We start from the raw sequence: 27,851 nt of genomic DNA on the forward strand, positions 1-27,851 counted from the left end.
GGCTTCTGGGAGAGGAAAATGGCCGCACCCGGGCTGTGGCCAGGTATGGGCAGGCTCCTTGAGATGCCGGCGGCGCTGAGGCGCGTGAGCCGACCTTACAGCACGTTCCAGGCCTTCGCGGAGGTTCTGCGGCTGCCAAAGCAGCAGCTGACGAAGCTCGTGTTCCCGCTACAGGACCTCGAGCGGCAGCTCGTCCCGGAGTCGAAGTCCGAGCTTCACCTGAAGATCTTCGACCCGAGCCTGGAGGAGATCGCGAGGGCGGAGAGCATCTTCACGGCCACCGCCCGGAACCGCATCGAGTACCTCAGCTCCGCTGAGCGGCTGGACCACGCCCCGGACCTCCCCCGCCCGGAGGTGAGAGCAGCTGCTGCCGGCTGGTCCTGAAGGCTTGGCGGGAGTTGTGCCATCACCTGTTTCTTGTCAGCGAACGAGAGATGTTTACCAGCTTTGCGTGGATGCATATAATTATTTTAACTAAATAAGCATATGTAGCTTTAATTATTTTGGTAATGGATATAGAAGACTTTAAAAGGTTTTAAAACCCAAACTAAGCATTCAAAAAATTAACTGTCCTTTTTATCTTTTTCCTATATCATTGAAGTAGGCAGAACATGCCAAGACAAATTAGAAAAAGCGAAGAATATGAAAAGTATAATAGTTTCACAACTGAAGTAATCCTCATCAATATGTAATTTTCACCCAATCTAAATTTCCTATCATGTGCAAAAATGTATAGAGAGATGGCAATAATGTAAAAGATTTTTAAACACAACTTGAGTGAAATTTGCTGGGTGTGCATTTTATGCATGTCCTGCAGTTTAAAATACTTTGTTCTCAGTCTGCTAAAAGAAGTCTCAGATTTTCTTACGTATTTGCAGTAACTGCACCACTGCACTGAAACTTTTCTTATAATATATTTAGAACTGCTCTAATAATTTAAAAGTACATGAATCATTTAATAATTTTCAGATAGCATCGCTTTTCAATTGCAGCTTCTAAATAACTGGACTTTTTGTGTAATTTGTTTTTTAAAATTCGGTTTTATTATCTCTCTATTATCATTAGATTTAATCTGGCAGGGCATTTGAAACTTATTCAGGGCTCAGATCAATTCATTTTAAGGACTGACCCAAGTGTTGCTATAAATAGTATCCCTGGCCCCTGCCCACTAAATATCACCCAATCATATTGATAACCAAAAACTGCCCTTAAAAATTTCCAAAACACTCCCCAAGGGGCAGTACTGCCCTCATTTAGAACCACTGATTGGTATTGTACCCCCTTCAATATTATGTTAAAAAGCAGACCATGTATGTTAATGGTTAGTATCGAATATTTTGTTGCTTTTTACATTAGAGGACTAAAGGAGAAAGGCTTAATTGGAATGAGAGAGATCAAGCGAAAGGAATAACCTCTTAATTTACAACGGTATTACAGTGTACTCTGAGAGTTTGTGGTTCCAAACCCGTGGTTATACTTCAGAGCTAGTTTTGTTGAAATGCATCTAGTTTTTAACTTCAAAAAGCTTTATAAATATGGAATGCTTGCAGATATTCTTGAGTAGCATAGTGTAATTAAAAGCAGAGATTTTGGATGTAGATGTCCTGAGTTCAGATTCCAACTCCTTCACTTTCTAGCTGTATAATTTTGAGCCAGTTATTTAATCTCTCTCTGCCTCTAGTTTTATCATCTGTAAGATGGGGATAATAATATTACCCACCTCATAGGGGTGTTGTAAAAAGCAAATAAAATATATGTTAAGTGCTTAGAACACTACCTGGCACATTGGAATCATTCAGTAGATGGTAGCTGTATGTTAGAATTTGAGGTTTGACTAAACGTAAGCCACTTTTTATGGCTAAGCAAGACTGAATAGGTTGACAGATTTTTGCAGCTAATACGACATACAACATGTAATTTAAAAAAATATATAAACCAGTACTCAATTATCTTCTTTTTGTTGTATAAGGTGTGTTTTATAGGCAGAAGCAATGTTGGAAAATCTTCTCTAATAAAGGCTTTATTTTCACTGGCCCCAGAGGTTGAAGTCAGAGTCTCCAAAAAACCGGTATGTTGAAATTTATATGTCTGAACTATCTCTGAATTGACTAAAATGAATAATAAATGTTGGGAGGTACCAAAAATCATAATTGCTAAGTTCCTAGAAAGTAATTCTTTCAAACAAGTAGTAAAGTAAGACATTTCGTTAATGCCTGTGTATTTCTCTGAAGAAAAGGAAGGGTCTGGATTTATTTTAGTAAGGTCTAGCCAGTATCTTGAGGAAATCTTCTTTGGTCCAAATCTTTGCCAAAGAGTTGTTCTGTTGTCATTCTATATTTGCTTCTATGAGAATGATCATCTAGTTCTACGTTGATTTTAGAGGAAACAGCCTTCAAGTGTTTTTTTTCCTCCTATAATCTTATACTTTGCTAACTCATATATACACACCAATCAGGCAGTCCCCGGTTTACCCAGGGCCAAATTATGTGCTTATTATCTCAGCCAGTCTGCTGTAGTAGCTTTCTGTCATTTTCTGATTTTCTCTACTTCCTTCTCAATGACGCACTCTACCAATATCTAAGGTACCCTCTCCTCAAAAGTCACCCCCGGTTCCCCTCACCTTATCTATCCATGACAAAACGTTCCCACACACCCAGTGCTCACTGCCGCCCTTTCCTTGCCTTGGAATACCTTCCATGAGGTTTCACTAGTCTTCTCTTGCTCCCCACTTCTTCATATAGTTGTTTCCCGTGGCTTGATCACTGATGATTGTTATCATTCGTTAACCTTGCTATCCCTACTCCTGCCCTGCCTCACCAGATGACCCAGCTAAAGGCTCACCTCCAGGTAGGGTGGTTCCCTTCCTACTGTGAGAGGACAGTGGGAGAAATGGATTCTTGACATTCCTAATCTGTAATTCTAAAATCATTTTCCTACAGATAGAGGCATAAGCTGACTGGGAACCTAAGCACCATTTATAAATCTTTCCTCTGAAAATATTTGTTCTAAGTTCCAAACAATTGACTTTTAAAATTGTTTATCTTAATCTTTCCTTTTCTGATTAATAAATGTCTGTGGACACAAAACCATGAATAAACCACTTTTTATCATCTTTGTGTCAATTTTAGTTACACAGATATAGTGTTGTATGTGTTTTAAAAAAATGTTTTAATAAAAGCACTAAAACCCATCTAATGAAACATGCAAACGTCTTGATTTTAGGGGAGCAATAGTCTAGGCGTAATAAACTATCAGGCTTTACATCTAGGTTTTATGAAAACCTGTAGGACTGATGGTAAGCATTTAATTTAACCTATTTGTGCCATAATTCATTTCTCTTTAAAGTGGAGATATATTATTCATCAGAGAATATTGACAAATGCAGTCACACCATTTAGAACAGGGTTAACTTTTTCACTGAGAGAGGACTAACAAAATAGGAAAGACTTGAAAATGTTTTGCCTGCATATTTCTAATATGGAATCTAAAGTTTTTCTTAAGTCATTTAGATTCTCTTAGGAAAAAAATGAATTGGATGGAAGTAGTAGTATACATCTAAGCTTATCTCCAGCCACTTGCCTTCTGTCTTCTTTTCCTGTATCATCATCAGCATAGCTAGGATTATATACAGAATACTTAGGCTTTTAACAAATATTTGTTGATTGAGTAGAAAATATTTTGAGTCATGAAATATATAAAGGACATATTTTAAGAAAGCTTTTATTTTTCCATTTACTTTATCAGGGGCACACAAAGAAAATGAATTTTTTCAAAGTTGGAAAATATCTTACATTGGTGGACATGCCAGGTTATGGCTATAGAGCACCTGAAGATTTTGTTGACATGGTAGAGACCTATCTAAAAGAACGAAGGAAGTAAGGAAAAAATTTTCTTATAATAATTATACATTTAACCCAAAAGCATGTTTTCCTTAATTGAGCATTCTACACATGATGAACACTTCAATTTTATCAAATGACTTCTTTTGGAAAGTCCATTTTATTCTCATAATATTCTCCAGTACAATATTTAGGACAAAGGTATGTACTGCTTGCTTAGTTTTTTCCTGTAGGTTAGCTTAATCTTAAATTCCAGTGTTTTCCTAAATTGAGACTATAAATAGTACTTGAGCAGAATTTATTAATTTTTTATACCAAACTCTTAGCTGGCTGGTTTTGAAAATGAAAATTCTTGGTTAATGTGGTATTTACCGGATTAAATGAACTTCAATAAATTCTGATCCTTCTTAAAATACTTCTGACATCACATCCTCTGTAAGTCTTACCTTTTTATTGTCTCCATAGGTAGTCAAGTAGCAGTTCTATGTTTCAAGCCTTGCGTGATATGTAGAAAAATTAATGTTCAACTTTTGAAGTGTAAAAAAGTATTTACAAGTATCTTGCTTGTTGTAGCTTTACATAGAAACTAAGATGAAATATTTACACAAGAAAATACAAAATATAATGTGTCTGGTTTCTGTTGTCTGTTAGTTTTAAAGTAATATTTGAAAATTTAGACATTTTTATCATAACTTATAGTTAATTGGGTTCATGTCTCTTTATCTTACTAGAGTTCAAGCTCTTAGAGGAAGGGGCTCACTCATCTTTGTATCCAGTCCCAGGCAGAGTGTCTTATGTTCAATACATGCTATTGAAATAATATTTAGTCAGTTTAGTTATTGAAAGTAAACAGCATCGAGACCTATTGGACTGTAGGAGAGGCTTTTGGTAAATTGAGAATTCCTTTTGCCTAAAGAAATTTTTAAATTTTGGGTTGAGAATTATTCAAAGGGAAATTTCTTAGTATAGTGAGGGTCAGAGGGAGAAATGAATGAGTGTATTTTATATTGCCATTAATCTTCATTTTTGCATTCTTTTAGTTTGATGAGAACATTTTTGTTAGTGGATAGTGTTGTCGGAATTCAAAAAACAGACAATATTGCCATAGAAATGTGTGAAGAATTTGCGTTACCTTATGTGGTAAGTATTTCCTTTGAATCATGCTTGCAATTAGAAATACCAGTTGTGTGTGTGTGTGTCTGTGTGTGTGTGTGTGTGTGTGTGTCTTTTTAATGAGTGAGCAGGTCTTGCCTCCTCAAGAGATAAAGGAGTACCTTTTGAATAATCTTTTTGGTTATCAGCCATTAATATTAAAATAAGTTCTTTGGTACTTTTATTCTCTTTTCCTTCTCTCAGCTTTAAGTTTTCGAAATTCTAGTCAAAGTTTTTTTAAGCTGTTCATTTAGTGTTCCTAAGTGCTTTTATGTTTTTTGTTTATGGTAATATAAATATTTATCTAAAACGTGTTAGTAGCTCTTTAACAGCAGCTTGGCAGATAGTACTTATCAGAATGTAAATAAAACTGCAACTGAAAAATTTGCTAAACTAATTTGGAATTTAAGAACCATTATAGGAACATAGCAGGCAGGCTCCAGCACACACAAGTAGGATTTTTACATTCTTAAAGAAAACAGAATTTCTTCCAAGAATATCTTACCAGTGTTCTTTCTGTTGTTTGCCCTAGAATAGAATACAGATTAGTAGGTTGGTACCCACATTTATTTTGCTTTGTGAGTTTTCCAGATAAAATAGCACTCTTAAAGTTCCTTTCAAAGGAAAAGTGAAGAACCCATTGATTATGATTTGGTTTCAAAAAAATGTCAGAAAACCACTAAAATGTAACAGTGGAGTTTAATGCAAATCAACATGTTAGTGGTCAGCAACTTTTTTGTATTCCTGGGGTTATGGAATGCACGGGGTTTGCAAAAGCCCGGTGAAGTAGTAGAGATAACTTACAGTCACGAGGAGCCAAAGGATTGATAAACATAGTCTGCATGGTAAAAAATGCCCAAACATTGCCAAACTGGTTTTATTAAGTGATAGTATTCCTGATTTAGTATCATAGGTACCAGCTTGTGAAATCATGTATTGTCCTCAGTTTTAACTTTAAGGAAATATTACTTTCTTCTCTGGAAAAGAGATTATGATAGAGGAATTATATCTCCTTTTAAATATAGGCATATCTGCCTTTAGGAGGAAAGACTCCCATTTGGAGGGATTCACAGGTCATTAGAAACCATGCTCTTTCTGCCATTAACATTTTTCATAACTCACAAGCATAAATGATTAGTCAGGAAATTTAATGTTATAGAAATTCCCAAGGAAAACCTGATAGATCAAGGTTAGTTTTTAATTGATTTTCTTATCATCCATGCCTTGACCTTCTTCTAGTAGGAAATTGTCTTTGAATGAGTAAATTATTCAAAGTAATTATTTACTAGTAAGACTAGTAAATTCTAGGCTTACTTGGAATATAACTATATATAACTTGGGATCCTTATAACCACAGTGGATACAGCCGACAAATAGCCTAATTTCTGATTTTTCCTTTACATTATTGCATACAAGGCGGAACTATTTTGTAGGTCAAAAATGATTATAAGTTGGCAATTTTATATGGATCAACGTAATAATACTCACTTATATATCTTAGACCATATAGTGGTATAGATGGTATATATAAGGTGATATAGATCACCTTAGTGATCATATAAAACATTTGGCTTATGGAAATTGCAGATGTGGCTCCAGGGTCCTTTTCACTGGTCTTGAATCCATGATAGGGCCATGTGTAGTTAAAGCACCGTTAAGCAGCAAACACAGTCTATGCTTTATATATTGCATACCTTAACTCACTTAATCTTCACAGTAACTCCTTTAGGGGGTATTGCTTTTAATTTATAGATGAAACAAGTACAGAGATTAAGAAACTTGCATGGGTCACCTAGTTGTTATTGAAAATTTGTAGCTAAAATGAGTAAACCATATATTAAGAAATACTTTATTTCTGAGCCAGCCCTGATGGCCTAGTGGTTCAAGTTTGGTGTGCTCTGCTTTGGCAGCCCAGGTTCAGTTCCTGGTCATGGAACCACACCGCTCGTCTGTCAGTAGCCATGCTGTGATGTTGGCTCACATAGAAGAACCAAAAGAACTTAACAACTATACACAACCATGTACTGGGACTTTGGGGGCGGGGGTGGGGGAGGAAGAAAAAAGGAGGAAGATTGGCAACAGATGTTAGGGCAAATCTTCTCCTGCAAAAAAAAAAAAAGTACTTTATTTGTAATGCTTAAATATTTGTTTTCTTACAGATGGTATTAACAAAAATTGACAAATCTTCCAAGGGACATCTTTTAAAACAAGTGCTTCAGATCCAGAAATTTGTTGACACTAACACACAAGGATGTTTTCCTCAGTTGTTTCCTGTGAGGTAAGAGTTGCATTGTTTTTGTAACTTTATGTAGTAACAACCTTTAATATTAAATCAGTGTTTCTTAAATTGAGGTACTACTTAAAATTAGAAGAGTTTGGAAGATTGTGCACTTAGCCATGATTTATTAGGTGATAAGCTCTTTGACATTGGTCTTGGTGATGAGGTTTTGGATCTGACTCCAAAAGCAAAAATAAATAAATGGGACTACATCGAACTAAAAACCTTCTGCACAGCAAAGGAAATCATCAACAAAATGAAAAGGCAACCAACTGAATAGGAGAAAAATGTTTGCAAATCATGTATCTGATAAGGGGTTAATATCTGAAATATATATATATAAAGAACTCAATAGCACAAAAACAAGGCAGGTAAAAAATGGGTAGAGGATCCTGAATAGACATTTTTTCAAAGAAGATACATAGGTGGCTAACAGGAACGAGAAAAGATGCTCAACATCACTAATCATCAGGGAAATGCAAATTAAAACCACAGTGAGATATCTCATGCCTCTTAAAATGGTTATTATCAAAAAGATAAGAAATAACAAGTGTTGGCAAGAATGTGGAGAAAAGGGAACCCTTGTGCACTGTTGGTGGGAATGTAAATTGGTACAGCCACTATGGCAAACAGTATGGAGGTTCCTCAAAAAACTAAAAATAGAACTACCATATGATCCAGCAGTTCCACTTCTGGGTATTTATTGAAGAAAACAAAAACTAATTCAAAAAGATATATGTACCCCCATGTTCACTACAGCATTATTTTCAGTAGCCAAGATATGGAAACAACCTAAGTATCCATCGATGGATGAATGGATAAAGAAAATGTGGTATATATACACAATGAAATACTATGCAGCCATAAAAAAGAATGAAATCTTGAAAAAGAATGAAATCTTGCCAGTTGCAACAACATGGATGGACCATGAGGGCATTATGCTAAGTGAAATAAGTCAGACAGAGAAAGACAAACACTGTATGATCTCACTTATATGTGGAATTTAAAAAACAAGAAAAACAAGCTCATAGATACAGAGAAGACATGAGTGTGGGGTGGGAGAAAGGGGTGAAGGGGGTCAAAACGTACAAACTTCCAGTTATTTTATAAAATAAGTCATAGGGATGTAATGTACAGCATGGTGACTATAGTTAATACTATATTGTATATTTGAAAGTTGCTAAGAGAGTAGATTTTAAAAGTCCTCATCACAAGAAAATAACTATTTATGGTGACGGATGTTAATTAGACATTGTGGTGATCATTTCACAATATATACAAATATCGAATCATTATGTTGTATACCTGAAACTAATGTCATATGTCAATTATACCTTAATTTTAAAAAAATGAACTTCTGGTCTGGGAAATAAAAAGCAAAAGAGTAGATACGGTGAAATTAGAGTCATGAAGCAAACAGATCAGATAATGCGGATCATCAGATTTAGAATACTACAGGAGGCTGGGGCGGAGAGGAAAGGTAGGACAGATTAAGATGTTGTTTCATACATGGAGCTCATAGAGTTTGTAAACAGTTTTTTAAATTAGATGAATTCAGATGTGTTACTGCCTCTGAAGTGAGGAAGAAAATGATTTTTCTTTTCTTTTCACAGTGCTGTGACGTATTCTGGAATCCATCTGTTGAGATGCTTTATAGCAAATATAACAGGAAATCTTAAGACTGATGGCATCCAGTTTAGCTGAAGATTCAAAATTCTTTGTGCCAGTTGGAGTTAAACACCTAAGTTTCAACATTGTTTTAAATGTTGTGTATCTGTAACTTGCCGAAGGATCACTTCAGCTTTCTTTTTTTTGTTTGTTTGTTTTTGGTGAGGAAGATCAGCCCTGAGCTAACATCCATGCCAATCCTCTTTTTGCTGAAGAAGACTGGCCCTGGGCTAACATCTGTGCCCATTTTCCTCTACTTTATATGGGACCCTGCCACAGCATGGCCTGACAAGTGGTGTGTCGGTGCACGCCCAGGATCCGAACCTGGGCTGCCAGCAGAGGAAGGCGTGCACTTAACTGCTACGCCACGGGGCCAGCCCCAGGATCACTTCAGCTTTAAAACTTGCATCTTCCTGAAGCAAGAATGAATTTATGCCTGGGGGACAAAAGGTTTATAAATGATTGGATTATGCCATTCATTAGAACATATGCTAGCAGTTTTTCCTGTTTTAACAAACTGACAAGAGCATATAGAAGTCCATAAAAGGAAAACCTGTTTACTGCTGTGTAGAGAAGGTTTGCCATGTTATTTATTGGGCTCTTGTTTTTTAAAGAAAACATCTATTATGTATATTTTTTTAAATATTAAAATGGACTAGGTAACAAGGGGCTACTTTTCTGTTAAGCACTGATAAGTAGGTTGAACATAAATGCTCTTATGTATGCCTATAATTTATCTTTTTTCTGAGTCCTTATTTAAATATAAAAGAATTATTCTTGATAAAATTTCAGTCAGTCCATGCTGGAAACACCAGTCATTTCAGGCTGGGATCAGTCACCTTCAGGTGACCACAGGATGCAGAATCAGAAGACCAGAATTCAAGTTCCAGTTCTAATATTTATTGTATGTTGGATCTTGGGCAAGTTACTTGACTTCTCTGAGTTTCATTTGTAACTAACCTCACAAGCTGTGAAGATTACAATGATATTATGTGTGACAGGGACATCTGCATATTCTGCATATTTGTAAAGCAAAACCAACCCAGGGATACAGCAAAATTCACAGGTAGGTTTATCACAGAAAACATCCTGTCATGGAGGAAGTAACATTTTGCCTACTGAAAGATAAAAAACAAAAACTAGTTTTAAGTGAGAAAACTGATTTGCAAAGGGCAAGAGAAGAAAGTTGTTAGGACAGTTTAGAATTGGCACGTTGAGATTCAGAATGGAAAGATAAAGCCTTACTTTGAACTAAAGTTAATGGAAAAGATTTATGACCTGTTCATATAAGTGGCTTAGCTTTTCAAAGTAAGGCTGAGTATTAAAAGGTTATAGCGATAGTGCTGGATAAAAAATCAAGGCTGTAAAACAATTTTGTGGTTTTTTTAGAAAATTCAATTCTGAATATATTTTCAGTTGTTTTATAGTTGATAGTGCTGGTCATTTCTAACCAGCAGGGTTAACCTAAAAAACTTTTTATACAGGCATTCACAAAGTAAAATATATGGTGACAATAGAATTATCTTAAGAAGTCATCCTTCTGCCTGCCAGTATTGCTTTACTGCTTCTCTTAGTCTTGGTTCTCCTAAAAGCAGAGCCCAAGGCAAAAGCTTGCACACAGTTTGTTTGGGAAGTGATCCCAGGGAACAGGAGTGATGGAGAAATGGAACAGAAGGGAGGGAAGCCAATCAAGGCTGCATTGAGTTGGACACCAGTTTTGAGGGACCTTCTGAGGAGCTTTATAAAATGTACCTCTGAACTGTCTTTGAATAGGGGAGAGGGCAGCCCCACACCTCTCCCAAGCTGTACATGCCCAAGGGCTAGGCAGTTCCTGCAGCTCATCAGAAGCCAGCAGGCAGGAAGTGAGGTCCCTGGAGCAGGAGGTAAGGCGCAATTGTCCAGTCCTACTTGAAACTGGGGCCACTGTAGTTGCTGAAGAAAGAAGGCTAAGAGGATTTGAAGTGACACATGGGAGGTCTCACCACTCTTAGAGATGATCTGAGTGTTCTAATGCCACCAGAAGTGATAAAATTGGTATTCACTATGATGATAGTAACAGTTTCTAATCTAAGTTGTGGTTTTGTATATTTTAGATTTCACTTTTAAAAACTTAAAACAGGGCCACCCAGTGGTTAAAGTTTGGCGTGCTCCACTTTGGCGGCCCCACGTTCAGTTCCCGAGCGTGGAACCACAGCACCTGTCTCTCAGTAGCCATATTGTGGTGGCAGTTCACACAGAAGAACCAGAAGGACTGACTTACTACTAGAATATACAACTATGTACTGGCGCTTTGGGGAGGAAAAAAAAGAGAGGGAGAGGAAAATTGGCAACAGATGTTTGCTCAGGGTGAATCTTCCCCAGCACACACACAAAAAAAAAACTTTAAATATTTGAATTGAAATTGTTTGGGAAAATTAACTGATATAGAATACTACATTCCTTATAAATTATCATTTTGTGGACACGTGAAACTTTTTACTATTTTTCCCAGAATTGTAAAGGGCAGGAGATGGGAGAAGGAGATGAAAAAACTTACTCCAAAGGAACATTAATGAAGTAGAAAAAAAATGCTAGGCTTATAGTCCAATCCAGGCTTTATAGTTTTACCTCCTTGGACAACTCACCGAGCCACTCTGGTTTTTCCAATGAGGGATAACCTCCAAAGTCTCTTTGAACTGTAAAAGTTTATGATTCTTGAACAATAATGCCACTTCACATGAAGGAACCTAAGCCCAGGGAAACTGACCAGCTCAGGGGAGTCATGTGCAAAGAAAAGTAGAGGCAAGCCTGGACCTTAAATCTTAGAATCTTAGCAGCTGATGGCCATTTCTAGACTTGTCATGAATGAGATCTCCTTGATATTGTCCATATTTTAAGGCACTAAGTAGCTACTACCACTTGGTAGGAAGCCAGGAGGAATATAAATGAAAAGTGACTAGAGATTAAGAACTCAATTAAAACAGGATATTTAGCAGGGCTTCAGGAACGAAGGAAGCTAAACCAGTGTTTATATAACTGCATTTCAGGCTATCTCCATCAAAATCACCTGGGCTCCTCGTTAAAATGCAGACTTCTGGCCCCATCTCCTGGCCAAATCTCTTCGGAAGGGACTGGGAATCTGCATTTTTAAACAACACACCAGGTGATTCTCAAAACAGCCTAAAGTGTGAGAACTACTAGAACAGATAAGTGGGAAAATGTGCAGAGAGCAGACAGGGAACGAACAAGGCCAGATAAACAACAGAAAGAAAATAAAATGGTAGGATGGCCAAGGAAAAGAAGGATGCAGTCTATACTAGGGTACTGTTTTATTTTTCTATAAATCTGTATATAACATAACACTTAAGGCTACAGCCTACTTAAACAGAAGCTTATTAACCTAATTCTAGTAAGCTAGAACATTTGAAAGATACTTCAAACTTCATGTCATTATTTGAAGATTTACCCTCTCAGAGCAACTGTATGAGCAACATACAAATATCAGATGATAGCATCAGCATGCAAGTATAAATTTATGTTTAGCATCATTCCTGGGTCTGTTTTGTCTCTCCTAGCTTTATTTTTCCATTTAACTTTCTCACCTACTTCTACTTTGTTATCCTGTTGTATTTCATGTATAACTATAAGTCACCATATATCCTTTTTCGAAAAAAGTTTATTTGGAATCATCCCCTAGCACCCAATAAATAAACCAAAAAACCCACAAATTTCTGGAAAACTCCAAAGGCATTTCACTTTGCCCTCCTATGAGAAAAGGTGAACAAATGAAGTGAAATAGTGATTATGACCACTCCTAGGTAATACAATTAGTCGCAAAACTTTTGAGTCCCTTTGATGATCAATTCTAATATGGAAGCGAGACAGCATAACCATTAGAAGCTACAAACCTTGGTGTTCAGAGGTGGACTAACCTACCACAGAACCAGTAAGGCTAAAGTGAGCTTTTAGGTGCTTTCTTGCTACTCTCCACACTGCCCCCCCAACCCGCCCCATTTACCTTAAAGCACAAAGTAGGTTTTTTTAAACTTAATTATTCGGGTCTTAATTCCCTGTTAAATCATAAAATTATTCAATTTTTCAGGGAACTACCAGCCTCAATCAGAGTATTACATCTGCTTTTCAAGGGCAGGATATGGTAGATTTTCCATCTTAACACTTGGCATGTAGTCAAGTCAAAATTTGACTAATTCATAGTCAAATACTTGTCGATTAAATGACCCAAAGCTCCTATAAATGTTTGTTGAACTGAAATGACTTTTCTGCCATACAGTGTTGCACTAAAGCAGCTCCTCTGAGTCCCAGTGGTACTTCCAGATCTTTCCAGATCTCAGCAGTTCCACTTAAAACAGCAGGACACTGGACCAGTTTGTTAATCACTTAAAAGTCTCACATATGAGCATCTAAACTCCCATTAAAGCAAAAATATCATCAATGTCATCTGTCTCCTTAACGGTTCCTGATGTATTATGTTTGTTTATTTGTATCAATGTCCATGAATCAGCTTCATTTTCACTGCTTCCTGTACAATTTTCATGAATTTGTTTCTCTGGAGTTTGTATGACAGGATGTGAAACTCTGCTACTCAAGACCTGCTTACTGTTAAGGTAGAGATCAGTTCTATGAACCGTACAGTGTGCCCGTCCCCATTTACTGGTATCAGTAGCACTCTGAGTCCCCTGAGGGGACTGGTGAATTTCCTTTAAAAGAGTCGACTGCAGCTTTCTCGGTGGTTTCCTCTCTCTCAGTAAAAATTTATTCTGTGATCTTCTTTGTCTCAGATGATGCTTTGAAGTCTTGATACCTGAGCCACGAAGAAGGCAGTTGCAAATAGATGTTTTTATGCACGCTAATTTCTTTGGCAAACTTTAAAGGACAGAGAGAAAGGAAAAAGTCTGAGATTGTTAAGATGCAGAAAAACATTCTCAAAAACTTTTGTCTCCTTTTTACTGACTTCCAACCGAAAAGTACATTATTTATCTGTAAGTCCAGTGCTTGTGTACAACCCCAAAATCATAATGAAAAATAAGGAAATAGGAGCTTCAACCCACATCTGTGTGTCCAGAGCACACCTTCCCTCCAATTCAGGTTGTAGGCAAATGTGTCCCCATTATGTTCCCAAAGTAAAATAGCTCCCACAACTGCCTCACAAGGTAGCTGAATGCTGAAACACCTCCATACTTCAGTGTGGAGCTTTTCACCGATAATTGCTAATCTGTTCATAATGGAATAGGAGTGGACCTGGGGAAAGGATGTATCACAAACAGAAAAATCTGCCAGGATGCATTAATCCATTTCTGGATGAACAGCTTCATGTTGTAGAAGGAAATGAACAGGAAAAAAGAATAAAAGTGAAGAGGGAGTGTATATAAGAATGAGAACACAGGCTTCTGGCATAGACAAACTGACAGCCTTGAGCTACCCTAATTGTGGTTTATATATCATCTTCAAGTATGGGAATTCAGAACTCAGAGCTGATTATTTTAGGTGCTTTGCTTCTGAATAGGGTACACTGCCACAAGGGACATCAAATACCATGCTAAATGCCTCACTGTGACTGTCAGATTTCAGAAGATTAGCATGGGTCTATACTTCCTATCCCACCACCCTCCCCTCTTCCGTTTTAAACAAATATAGAACTTTGAGAAGCCCATTATAATGTAGTAATTCATGATCTCTGTTTCCAAACCTTTTTCTTACTATAAGCAGTGATTTTTAAGTGGGGAAAGGGTAGGTGTACCTCCTAACTGAAATGGAAATAGAAAGAATGAAAACAGAAGAATCAGAAGATCTGAACTGAATTCTAGATCTCCAGCTCTAATACCCTGAGCAAAATCCTTATTTCCTCATCTGTAAGATGGGAGTGATACTGCCTACCTGACAAGAGTTATTATGGACATAAGTAAATTTAAAATGTATTACAAATATATAACTGAAACCTCAAAACAGGGCAGTCTGCAACAGCATTATATTTTTGTGGGGTACAGAATAATGGTTTAACCAAATAAACACCAATTTGTTACCCTTCTCATTAACTCTTAATTATTATCGTCTCTGCCTCATCTACCCCTGACTTTAAACCCAACCTCGAACAGAACAGCTCAGGCTGAGTTTCCACTCTAGAATAGATCCCTTTTAGATGGCTACAGGCCTTTAGGGGACCCCAATGTAAAAACCTTCCAGCAATTCATTCTTTAGGAGTACTTAACTTCTCCCACTGCTGTTAATCAAAACTTTTTGCAAAACCCTCACTACATATCAAATTCTTTACTAAAATGGGAATATCTTTTCCATAAATTTTAAAAGAAAATTTAACAAATTTTAGACCAAGTGATTCACCCAGGAGAACCATTCAGAAAGCCCTCAATAGATACATGTCTATACCTATAGATAAGAAATTATGGTGGATGCACAGAATATTTCTTGAAGGATACATAAAAACCTGGTCAGAATGATTGCCCCTGTGAAGGGGTAATAAGGCATCTTTGTAGCCATGTGTGTCTGAAATTGTTACCATGGGCATCTATTATTTTTTATATATAAAACCTCCAAGTGTCTCACTTCATGTATTGTTTCAAGCAATACTTGCTCACAATCAAAGACGACCATCCTTAAACAGTTCTACGAATGTTAGAATTACAGGAAAACAAAAAATCAATACACGGAGAGTCTAAGTCTAGCTCCTGTGAATGACCTGAGAACAACTCTGACCCCAGAGTCTGATGTGTGCCTTTGTGGGAAGCAGGCACTTTCTGCTTCTGCTCTCACCCTTACCGTGCTGGGCTGAAGCTCTGGGCAGGCTGGCCGTCTCTCCAATTAGAGCTAAAGCTCTGCGAGGACCGAGTCTGTCTCACAGCTGTATCCCCAGGCTTAGCATACCATGGCACTCCTAATGCTTTCTGAACCAACGGACGGAATGGTGAGGAGGATAAATGAATAAACCCAATTAACCAGGTTTACTTTCTTCTTCCCAGTGATAACAGCTTTGCCCAACAAAAGCAGCAAACAAAACTGCAGTTTGAGTAGATCCCACTTTTATCCCCCTCGGGCTACTGGACACTTCATTTTAAAGAAAGCTGACTTGACTACATAGACTTTTGCCCTAAATGACAAGAGAAAAAGTAAAGGAATATAATTTTTGTAATATACCCACCTATAGCCTTGAGCTTCCACATGTTTAAGCCGGTTACTTTTAAGAAGTTTGTTACCCAGAAAGGTGGCCTGAGCTCTGAGTTTTTTGCTCCTGCTCCAGCGAATCGCCATTTGGATTTCTTCAGAAAGCTGTAGAAAAGTCTGAGCTTCTCGGAATCTTTGCACAAAACTTTTGGCACAGGGAGTTCCTATCGCCTTCTGAGAAGAATATTTGGTTGCCTTTAGTTTGGATTTAGAACAACTGAACTCAAAGTTGGTTTCCTGAAATATGGAAAGGTGAGAAAAATGTATTGGATTTGTTACTGACTTGTAAATATATGACAACAGAGAAAAGTTGACTCATAGACTATCAAAATTTGATAATCCATCTTTTTAAAAGAAGGAAAGCTTTTTTTAAAGCTCATTGTGCTCTCCTTTTGTCTTAAAAAACTTAATTTTTTATCTACTGCTCCTAACACAAATTTTTTTTTTTCCCTCTGTGCTACAACAGATCCCATGTGTGGCTGAATTCAGCTGTACACAGGAAACTTAATATAAATATTCTAACACATATCTATTTAACCTACACAAAAGAATAAAACTCCACATGATTAAATATTGGTCAAAGCCTATCTGATAGGAAAAAAGTCACTTTAGAGCCCTTTTCCTCTACACTACTGGACTATCACAACTTGTTTTTCACTTATTTCTGTGACCCTGAGTCACCCTCCTCAATGATGGGTCGTAAATGTTACTGAAAACGTGTGAAGATAGGGATAACTGCTGAACATATGTTAAAAGTGCTTAACTGAGCAACATTTCTAATTCCAATTCAACCCTCTTGATGTGGCACCTTTGTCTCTTTAACCCCATCTTTCTATATAAAGTCAAGTTTGAATTTTAACTCTTACTGTTTATGAAAATATGCCACCTACTAGGTCTGCTTCCATCCTTCATTCAAAACTTACCTTCTTCCAAATTTCTCACCCTCAAGAAGAATGTAAAAAAGTACAAAGTATAAAAGTAGAGACCTATCAATACTTTGTGTTGGTGATTGATAAAACAAGGTTGACCTAAAAGCAAGCTGAGCATATTAGTGCTAATTGCTAAAAATGTGGTAGTTATTAGTCAAAAATAAGAGGGAAGCTGACCAACCAGCTCACCTAGGAACAGGTGGACGGACTGCAGAAGTTTCAAGGGTCACCGAGATCATAGTTCTTGACACAGAGTTGACAAAACTACTTTGGAGACTGGTATAACGGTCAAGAACAAAGACTATGAAACCAAACTGCCTGCCTTCAAACCCCAGCTCTGCCTTGTATTTGCTGTGTGGCCTGAGCAAGTTTCTTGTCCCTTCCATGCCTCAATTTTCTCATCTGAAACATGGAAACAATAATAATAGCAGCTACATCACAGGGCTTTTGCAAAGAATATATGAGTTAACACATATAAAGTGTTTCAAACAACGCCTGGCAAAGAGTAAATGTAATATAAGTATGAGCTATTATTATTACTATTACTGTTATTATTATTCCTCCCTCTGGAACTCATGAATTGGACAGAATATAAACACAAGCTGGAATCCTTGTAAATGTTCAAAAAAGTACTCGCACTTATTAGAAATGATTACGAATTCTTAAACAGAATGGAAGAAATAACCCATGAAGGAAACCAGAATAAGACAATTTCGAGAAGACAGAGGGTAACAGAAGTCAAGTAGTTACCAGACGAAAGGGGTGACACTGACGTACTTATCTGTTGTTAGGTCCAGAACAACAGAATTTACAGACACTGACTAAGAAGAGGAATCAGGTTAAAGCTTGAACCCTGACAGGAAGAAAGAAATAGAAGCCTCATGACAAAGGATGAGGATAATGATAACGATGATGAAAGTAGCTAATAACATCTAACACCAATTAATATGCTTATGCACCAATGTGGAGTATGCTTACCATACTCCACACTCTGTGCTGAACACTTTACATGCACTAAAACTGGCACATCCCTATGAGGTACATTCTATTATTAGAAAACAGAAGTATGGACAGGTCAGGAAGCTTACATAAGGTCACACTAGTACAAACCAAAGCCAGGACTAAACCATTTCTGTCTGACTGCAAAGCCCATACTCTTAAGCTGCAGTACAATCCACATTTACGATGGATCCTAGGGGGACTTTAAAATTCTAGCAAAACTCTTAGTAATATGTTTCTGAAGGCATTTTATTAACTGAATTAATTGGATGCACTCAGATCCCTTGGGAGTGCCTCTATGCATTTGGAAGCACAGTCTGAGAAGTACGATGGCCCTAAGCTTAGAGCTGGGGATGAAAACGGAAGTAAGATTCAACCTCTGCCCTTGGTCAGTGGACTCCACAGTTCAGCAGAAATCATAAGCTGTATTAAAATAGGCCGGACAAACCTGAACAGCCTTGTGTTTCAGCTGTTTGCAGAAAGCCCTCACATCAAATTCTGATGACTTTTCTGTGGAGATGGAAAAATCACAGATATAAAAACTTAGGCATACTATTTTCAAATCAATAAATTAAGTGCATGACATTTCTTGCCAAATTACTACAAAAGAAATAAAGGGAATTAAACAAGGAAAGAACTATGAAGCAACAACAGAAACAAACAACTTAAAATGTCCAAGCTTAGAAAATGCTGGTATTACCATACATCTCTAAAGATAATCAATGTGAGTTAAAATTAAGAAGAGAGATGTTGAATTTCTTTCTGCACAATGCATGATTGTTAATTTCAACATTTTTTTATTAGAGTATGTGCTATATCAAAGCAAATTACCTTTGAAGATTTTCTTATTCTTTACAGGCCGTCCAATGTCCACATTATTCTGTATATTGATCTTCATTTGTTTAGCTTTTTTGGAAATTCCAAGTAAAGTTTCTTCACTGGGCCTCAGTGATTGCTCTTTTGTTAAAAACAGTTTATTTAGCAATTTAGTTACTCCTTTAGCTGCAAAAGCTGTAGGCATTTTTTTCTTAAAGATTTCAAAATAGGGCTGTCCTAAAAATTCAGCAATATCAGAAGGAAAGGTGAAATCTTTGAAGTAAGGCAATGGTTGAATCCTAGAGACCTCCTGAAGCAATCCAAACAATGGCTCATATAAAGAAATCAGCCTTTTTAAAACACCTTTATAGAGAACCCTAGAGAAAAAAATAGGAGCTCATGAATTAGCCAGTAATTACAATTTGCAGATTACACAATAACCACAACAGATTCAAAGCTAAAAGTAAATGCCTACCAAATCTGCCACTATAGATGAAAATGCTATAGCACATATTTGCAAATAGCCAGGTTAGTCTAGCCCAAATAGAAAAATGAAAGTACAAAATGTTATGTAAAACCAAATAAAGTACTACATGGAGAGATGTCTCAAAGAATGTGTATCAAAACCTTAAGTGTGATTTTATCTAGGTGGTGAGATTTTAGGCAAATTTCAGGTTCTTCACATTTTTTCGTTTTTTTTTTAAATTTCTTAAAATAAACATTGTATTATTGTCATAATCAGCAAACATTAAAGCTATTTTCATTATAGAAAAGCGTAACGAAGGTTTGACATTTTATATTAATATAACTAGTAATTCTAACATTGTTACCTCTAAGAATAAGCAAAATAAAAAACAAGAACATTTGAAATAGAACTTGAGATATCTAAGTTAAGATATCAAAGCAAGGTTTTATATCTCCAAAGACAGAGAGAATTTTCTTTTTTTCTTTTTAGTTTTCATTCAGATTAGCACTAACCATCCCAATTGTTTAAAATGGCCCGAAACAGGTCTCCTTATAAATATGGGCAGATTGCGAGTCCAATTATCCAACAAATAAGTTTCATAATATATATTAAGAGATGCAAGGGAAGGTCTTTGGTTTGCAACTATTCCCAGTGTTCGTTACATCAACCGACTATCTCTCAAAGCAGTGTTTCAGGTGGAAGAAAAAAATCTAGAGCCCATAAGGAAGGCCATTAAAAATTAGAAACCTAGGGGCCGGCCCGGTGGCATAGTGGTTAAGTTTGCACGTTCCGCTTCGGTGGCCCAGGGTTTGCAGGTTCAGATCCTGGGTGTGGACCTAGGCCCTGCTCATCAAGCTATGCAGTGGTGGCGTCCCACATATAAAATAGAGGAAGACGGGCACAGATGTTAGCTTAGGTGCAATCTTCCTAAGCAAAAGAGGAAGACTGGCAACAGATGTTAACTCATGGCCAATCTTCCTCACCAAAAAAATAAAAAAATTAGAAACCTAGTGGCAGAAAGAATCAAATGATACAGCATGGCTAGGAACACTTTCATTTTAAATGAGTCAGTTGCTGTTTGATTACAGCCACCACTTTTTTTATTATTATTTCAGTTGCTAATTCTAGGAATTCATTTGCTTAATTGTTTAGTATTGAGGTGATCTCATGGCTTCAGATTCAAAGCCTAGTCTTTTGACATAACCATCAACTCTTAGCTTCCCAATCCACCCCAAATAAACTCGGATCAAATGAAGAAACGAACTCCTGCACCTTCAGCACCCCATGGAAAAGTGAATATGAAAACTACTAATGAGAAACCTAGGCTGAGTTAGAGATGAAAAAGAAATGAAAAGATTTCAAAGGTATAGACATACTTACCATAATCTGCTCACTATCCCAACCATCACAAGGTTTAAAATAATGAATTCTTGCAAACCTAGGTGTTTCACAGTCAAGCTAGAGAATCAAGTTAAAGTTGGAAAATGAAACCAAAGTGATTTGGATTTTCTAAGTTACATTTATGAAAGAAACAGATTAGAAGTAGAAAGAATTTTCTTGAAGGAATTAAAGCCTTAAAACATGTTCTATTTAAGTCATGGAAACTTAAAAATAAAGTAATACACACTCTGCTAGAGCTCTCATTATTAAATTTATTTTCCATGATGAAGAATTTCGAACTGTCAGGGGCCAGCCCGGTGGCATAGCGGTTAAGTTTGCATGCTCTGCTTCGGTGGCCTAGGGTTCACGGGTTCAGATCCCGGGCACGGACCTACGCACTGCTTATCAAGCCATAAAGTAGAGGAAGATGGGCACGATGTGAGCCCAGGGCCGATCATCCCCAGCAAAAAGAGGAGGATTGGCAACAGACGTTAGCTATGCTGGATAGAGACAGGCAGTCTCTGGCAATGGTTGTATCAGGCAATTCCTGGTAAAAGGAGGCCAAGAAGCAAAATTTTAAGAATTCCCATAGGTTATAACTCCTAGCTTTCAAACAGAAATACTGTTAAATATATCCAAACAGTTCCAGTTCAGAAGAAGGTATCTCAGTTGATTCAAGGATACAGAAATGTTTTGCAGCAACAGTCCAACAAGCGAAGCAACAACTTGCAGGCTCCCAAAATCTTCATCAACACCAGTTCCACCACTGGTTGGCTGGGGATGACACATGTTTTGGTAGCTACAGGCCGATTTCCACTTGACAAAAAAAGAAAAGTACGTTACTTTCAATCTTAAATATAAAGCACTTACATAGCAGTTTTCAAGCGCAGACTTGTTTTAAGCTCCATTTGAGGTAGTTATGCTCACTAATGACTTAGTGAAGTTGATCGACACTGATGTTTCAATATAATCTATCATGACCCAGATTTCAGTGTCACACCAGTCCCTCCCACAGGCCAACAGAGGGAGATTACCCCAAATACCAGGTGCCCTTTATTAAAACAAAATGTGTACAGCTGAGGTATAATTGGTTATATTCCAACACCAAGCACAGAAAAGTCCAAGGGGAGATCACAGCAAGACACTGAGTCCCCAGCCCCCCAGAAAGCCCATCACAAAGCAACTGGACCACTTACTTGGAAAACAACTCAGACAGATCTTGAATTGAACTCTCCAAATTCATGTTTTTCAAACGTTTTAAACATTGTTCAACCTGAAAGGGGAAGAGCAGCTCAAATCCATGTGTATATAATGCAGACAAGGCCACAAATGTGACCAGGAAACAAATCCAAAACTTCAAAGTATGGAAATACACTGAAGACCACAGAATACATTTTTTTAAGGGTAAAGAAATCCATAGCCCAAAGCAATTGCTACTGGTTAAAAATTTGAAATTCACCCAGCCAAACAGATTTCTCAAATCAAGTTATGACTGAGAATTTATTATATGCCAGGATGTGCTTGATGCTATAAAGGGGACCAAAATTAAGTATAAGATTATTCTCAAGATCAGAATTTTTCTGAAGCAACAGGATTTCTAATAGTGAAACTATTAAAACAAGATAGTAAATTATTAACTACTAAATTTCAACAGTCTGTACGTGCCACAGAGATGAGGAAAGTGATGGATTTATTCACTTCACAAATGTATACTGAACACCTACTATACGCAAGGCATGCTGGGAAATAAAATGGTATATAAAACACTTCCCAATCTCTAGTTGCTAAAAATCTAGTAGTAAAAAAAGAAGACATATAACATAATCAAATACTAAAACAAAAATACATATGCCCTATTTAAAATTGCATCCTCCCAGCACTCCCCTTTCCCTGCTTTATTTTTCTCCATAGCACTTATCACCATCTGACATTTGATTGACTGACTGATTTGATTGCCTTTCTCCTCCCAACTATAATGTGAGCTCCATGAGGGCAAAATATGTTATGTATTTTGTCCCCCACTGTAACTTAGTTACTTAGTACTTAGCACAGTGTTGAGTAAGCACTCAACAGCATTTTTTATCAAAAAAAAAAAAAAAAGTTAAGAGCAACCCATTATACAAAATACAGTGAGAATTCTGTAGTCCTCAGGAAATAGCACACAAAGGGCATGCATGGACCCTCACCAGACTTTGAAGGGTGTAAAGATTTGGATGGGCACTGATACTGGAGAAGACAGTATCTTGCTAGAGCTACATATATGCTACAAAAAATTAAATCAAAGTTATTTGATCTTAACAGCACAGTTTTTAGAGCAGTGGAGGCAACAATCCTTAAATTCTCCGGGGTCTGCTGCTGTCTTTTTCAGTTTTTATTTCTGGACGCCATCCTTTGAGAGAAGTACTACAAACCAAGATGGTAAAGCAGCTGGAAACATAGCGAGCTCTGGTTCAAAACAAACAAAAGGGAAAAAAAAGACTTGAGAATTTAACAAGGAAGAGAGAATGTGGAGGAACGTAAGAACAGTCTTCCTAGACTCAAAGGATGTCACACAGAAGAAGAATCAAGACTGTTTTCTCTGCTCCATTTGCAGGAATGTTAGAGGGAAGCTAATTCCAGTACCTAGCTTTTGAAGGTAGAAAAAATAAATCTTAAAGTAGATGAAAGTTCTCTGTAAATGGTGAAATGTGAAGCAGATATAATGTGAAGCACGAGTAATGGTAACAGTAGTGGCAGCAGCAGCATGAGATGTGTTCCTACTCTAAGGTTGTGGGGAACCTAAAACACGTACACAGATGACTGTACCACAGTGCAGACTGTGCTCAATGCCAAAGAGAAGCACCAAGGGGAGGCCCAAATAGCCAAGAATCATAAAAAGAGAAGGAGTTCAACTTCTCTAATAATCAGAAAAATGTAACTTAAAGTGAGATTACCATTCTATACACTCATGTTACCCATTGGGAAGAAGTTTATCACTGCCAGGAAGGCTTGAAATGGGACTTAGAGGATGAGAAGGCCTTTAACAGGTAGAGATGGAGGGACTGGCCTTTCTAAACATACAGGCTCAGGTGAGCAAAGGCTCAGAGGAGGGAATGAATGTGGTGAGCAGGGGGACTGGTGAAGAGATCAGGTTTCCTGGAATATAAAATATATGAAGACCAGAGAGAAGCCTGAGCTAAGGAAAACTCTGAGGAGGTGAGATCATGGAAGATCTTGTAAGCCAAGCTAAGAGGTTTGGTCTTTATTCAGGAGACAGTGGAGAACCATTAAAAATCAAAGCTGTGTTTTCAGGACGATCAACCTGATTTGGTATACATGAATATGCCAGAGTGTAGGAAAGATTGAAGAAGGAAGGATCAGTCAGGACAGCAAGACAACTACAAGCTGACAAGGTCTGAAAAAAGAAGATGGCAGCCAGAACTAAAAGAAGGGACTAGATGCAGAGAGAGTTTTGACTGATCAATTGACTGAATGGGAGAGCTACATAAAAGGAAGAATCAGAGACAACAGAACACCAAATTTTTCTGACTGGATAATTATTCACAACTTAGAAGCCAGGAGGAGAAATACGTTCAATCTGAGATAACACGTTTGGTTTTGGAGCAAAAGACTAAAAAGGAGATAAAAGCTGCCCCAGATAAGAAAACTTAAGGCAAGATCATGATCCCAGATCTTTCTTTGATGAAGACATCTTCATCCTTTTTGCCTTAAGTAATGGGAGTGGAAAATTAACCAGAGATCATGAATCTGTAAGGTCAGAGACTATGTCTTTTTCACCCCTGTATAACCAGCACCAAGAAGAGTGCCTGGCACATAGAAAGTTTCAAAAATACTTGCAGAATTAATAAAATAAATGAATGAATGAATGAGCGTATAAGGAACCCAGCTTAGAAGGCTCTACTCTATGGTGTAGTCCATGAGCTAGAGGGCCCAACTTTGTTTTAAAATCCAAAAATTAAATGAAACCACTTTACACCACAACTTCTTATATACCCATTTACTCTATTACCAATTAGATTATATACCCCAAAATAAATAAACCACAACTTTGTTCTTTTTAGGATTTTAGGATTTTGATAATGCTCAGGAAATCGTTTCTTAATCCAACACTTTGGCTTAATCAAATCGCTATATCTTTGAACTAGGCAAAGGCACTGTAATTTATTATAGATTGCATATACTGAAGAAAACCTTTCATAGAAACTACTTAGCCACTAGAAACAAGACTGGGAAAGAATTAAACATAGTTCCTCTGTAAATAAACTGTTTTTTCAAATGCTTTCGGAAAAAAAAAAGGAAGAAAGAAAGCCCACATACACCTGTGAGCTGAAGACCTATAAATCACAAGTAATTTACTGAGATTTCTACAAGTAACAAAATATTAAGTGGCAGTGTGATCTCCATCTTCATCAGGTAAACATGTTGAGTCTTAAACACAGGGCTTCCTCCTTACCTGTTTGAGGGCCAGATGGGGCTTGTGGCGGCCCATTCTGTTGTGATTGCTGTAAAGGACTGCACATAACACGTCTGTTTCTGCATCTAAGGTTTGGCTCTTCAGTGACAGTGTGACAAGACAGCATTCTTTAATTACAGTTGCAATGCAAAGTCCTAAAGCAGAGAAGTTTAATAAGACTTTATATGTATCTCTAAGTATATTATATAAAGAATACACTGAAAGAAGCATCTTTCCTTATTTGTTTTAAAGAAACCAAGAACAAATTAACATAGGCCCTCAACTGTAAGAACATAATTCATTAATGATCCTAAGTATGTGAGAAGTTGGAAAATGGTGATAGATGATATAATGTCCAGGAAATCATTAAGAGAACATCTGTTAAACTAGAATGTGTGTCTTTCCATCACATTTTATCATGATTTTAACAATCTTTCATGAGTACTTTGCAGCCAGTCATTCGGTGTACACTTACACCTTAAGTAACTTGAAGGTGGGGCACGTGTTGTATACTTGTCTAAATCCTCCGTTTTGCTATGCACATAAGCAAGGCAGAATGGATTAATTCTGGATCAATTCATACTCTTAGAAGTCAAAGGTTACTGTATTTGAGTACCAATTTAGTCAAAGCTGTCAAGGAGATGATGGAGTTCATGTGTTCTCTAAGGCTCTAAGGGTAGCACTAGCATCCTAAGTGAAAGTAACACAAAGGCAGATTTCTAAATAACATGGAGAACTTTCCTATTGTCCCAACTATCTGAGGCCAGGATGGGCTGCCTTGGGGATGGGAGTGAGTTGGTGAATTTCCACGCCTAACAGGAGTCCTGTTAAGGAATTTCTTTTTTTTTTTTTTTTTTTAAATTTTTTGTTTATTGCAGTAACATTGGTTTATAACATTGTAAAAATTTCAGGTGTACATCATTGTACTTCTATTTCTGCATAGATTACATCATGTTCACCACCAAAATACTAATTACAACCCATCACCACACACATGTACCCAATTATCCCTTTCACCCTCCTCCCTCCCCCCTTCCCCTCTGGTAACCACCCATCCAATCTCTGTCCCTATGTGTTTGTTTATTGTTGTTATTATCTACTACTTAATGAAGGAAATCATACGGTATTTGACCTTCTCCCTCTGACTTATTTCACTTTGCATCATGCCCTCAATGTCCATCCATGTTGTCACACATGGCTGGATTTCATCGTTTCTTAAGGAATTTTCTGAAGGGAGAAGAGGGAAGATTAATCTGTAAACCGCTTAGGATGGATGAGGAGGAGGCTGTGATGACTGGATAGGTTATAAGTATTTAATGTTAATAACAACTATCATTTGAGTGTTTACTCTATCAGGCACTGTTCCAAATGCTTTACCTATAACATTAACTCTTCCATTCCTCAAAACAGCCCAGTGAGGCAGGTACGATTTTTACCCCCATTGAAAATGAGCCAAGACACAGAACGGTTAAATAATGACACCCCTCTCCCCGGCCCAGCTCCTGCAAAAGGAAGACCAGGATTCAAACCCAGGCAATCTGGCTCCTGAGCCAAGCTCCGAACTACCAGCCCTACTGCCTAGTAACGGCAATACCATCATACATTGGTAAAACACTTTAAGAGCACTTTCCCCGAAACGACATCGTTAGATCCTCCAACACCCAGTGATGGGTAAGGACGACTAACCCCATTTTACAGATAAGGAACCAGAGGCCCAGAAAGACTGTGGTTTAAGTCCAGAGTGCTTAAGTGACTGCCCCCAGTTGCTCAGAGGCAGAGGTCGGGAAAAGGCTGCAGGGTGAACCGGGCTGCCGGTGCCCTGAGCGAGCACGGGGTTCCCAGGGAGCGCTTCCTGACGCTAGCTGCGCCCGCCTCTCTGCCCCCTGGGCGCGGGGCTGGGTCTGGGCCTTCGTCGCTCCAGCCCGGCCCCGCCATAGGCACCGTGGGCTCAGTGAAGAACTGCCACGCCAGATGCGCCACGAGGTCCCTGGACAGACTCCCGAGCCCGGCCGCGTTCCCCGCACCGACCCTTCCCGGCGGCCCGCGGGCTCAGGAAGTCCCGCCCCCAAGCACGTGCGCGCCCCGGCCGGACGCCCCCTCCGGAACCGGTGGCCCCTCGCCGGCTCCTCACTCACCCAGGCCCGCGCCGGGCGCCTGCACTGTCACAGCGCTGTGGCTCCCCGCCTTGGGGATCCTCACGCGATTCCACGGCTCCGGGCCCGCCCGCGCCGCAGCCATCTTGCGAGGCGGGGGAAGGACCAAGCGGAGCGCCGTAAGGAGGGGAGAGGAAACGGGTCTGGGGAGGAGGCGGGCAAGGGGCGGGACTGTCTGCGGTCGGGGCTGCCCGGGGGCGGGGGCTGCCCGGGGGCGGGGGCTGCCCGGGGGCGGGGCTGCCCGGGGGCGGGGCTGCCCGGGGGCGGGGCTGCCCAGGGGCGAGTCCTCCTCGGAATCTCGGACCCAATACAGCGGGCGAGACCCAGATGGTCCGTCCAGCCCTGGTCTCCAGAACCTGGCCGCGTATCAGGATCACTTGGGGGAGTTTCGGGGGAAAAGCCTCATCTCAGTGCTACTCAATCAGAATCTCGGAATGGGGCCAGGATCTGCATTGTGTTTACGCTTGCTCAGAGGGGATTCTGAGACAACCGAGTTTGGAATTACTTAACCGCCTTTTACAGATGTAAACACTGAGGCCGAGAGT

General features: G+C 38.5%; 2 protein-coding genes across 4 annotated transcripts; one reads left to right on the forward strand and one right to left on the reverse strand.

Annotated features, from left to right (window-relative positions):
- Positions 1-9,668, forward strand: GTPBP8 (GTP binding protein 8). Of its 2 annotated transcripts, none has more exons than XM_087439594.1 (6): positions 1-354; positions 1,970-2,068; positions 3,745-3,875; positions 4,880-4,979; positions 7,151-7,269; positions 8,852-9,668. In XM_087439594.1, the coding sequence occupies exons 1-6, from the start codon at positions 19-21 to the stop codon at positions 8,946-8,948; spliced, it is 882 nt and encodes a 293-aa protein (XP_087295720.1). In that variant the 5' UTR covers positions 1-18; the 3' UTR covers positions 8,949-9,668. The 2 variants fall into 2 exon arrangements, with proteins under 2 accessions (XP_087295720.1, XP_087295719.1); XM_087439593.1 differs by having other exon boundaries at positions 2-354; positions 8,883-9,668.
- RMP64 (ribonuclease MRP subunit p64) lies at positions 6,827-27,452 on the reverse strand. Of its 2 annotated transcripts, none has more exons than XM_087439592.1 (9): positions 27,289-27,452; positions 25,154-25,308; positions 21,897-21,973; positions 21,385-21,516; positions 20,701-20,778; positions 18,870-19,231; positions 18,487-18,548; positions 16,088-16,347; positions 6,827-7,093 (listed from the first exon to the last, which is right to left on the reverse strand). In XM_087439592.1, the coding sequence occupies exons 1-9, from the start codon at positions 27,389-27,391 to the stop codon at positions 6,874-6,876; spliced, it is 1,449 nt and encodes a 482-aa protein (XP_087295718.1). In that variant the 5' UTR covers positions 27,392-27,452; the 3' UTR covers positions 6,827-6,873. The 2 variants fall into 2 exon arrangements, with proteins under 2 accessions (XP_087295718.1, XP_014647732.2); XM_014792246.2 differs by lacking the exon at positions 6,827-7,093 and adding an exon at positions 12,575-13,800.
- Positions 27,453-27,851: the final 399 nt, after the last annotated feature.

Source organism: Ceratotherium simum, chromosome 15 (genome assembly GCF_057802395.1).
Source record: "Ceratotherium simum simum isolate JZ-2026a chromosome 15, ASM5780239v1, whole genome shotgun sequence".
NCBI lineage: Eukaryota > Metazoa > Chordata > Mammalia > Perissodactyla > Rhinocerotidae > Ceratotherium > Ceratotherium simum.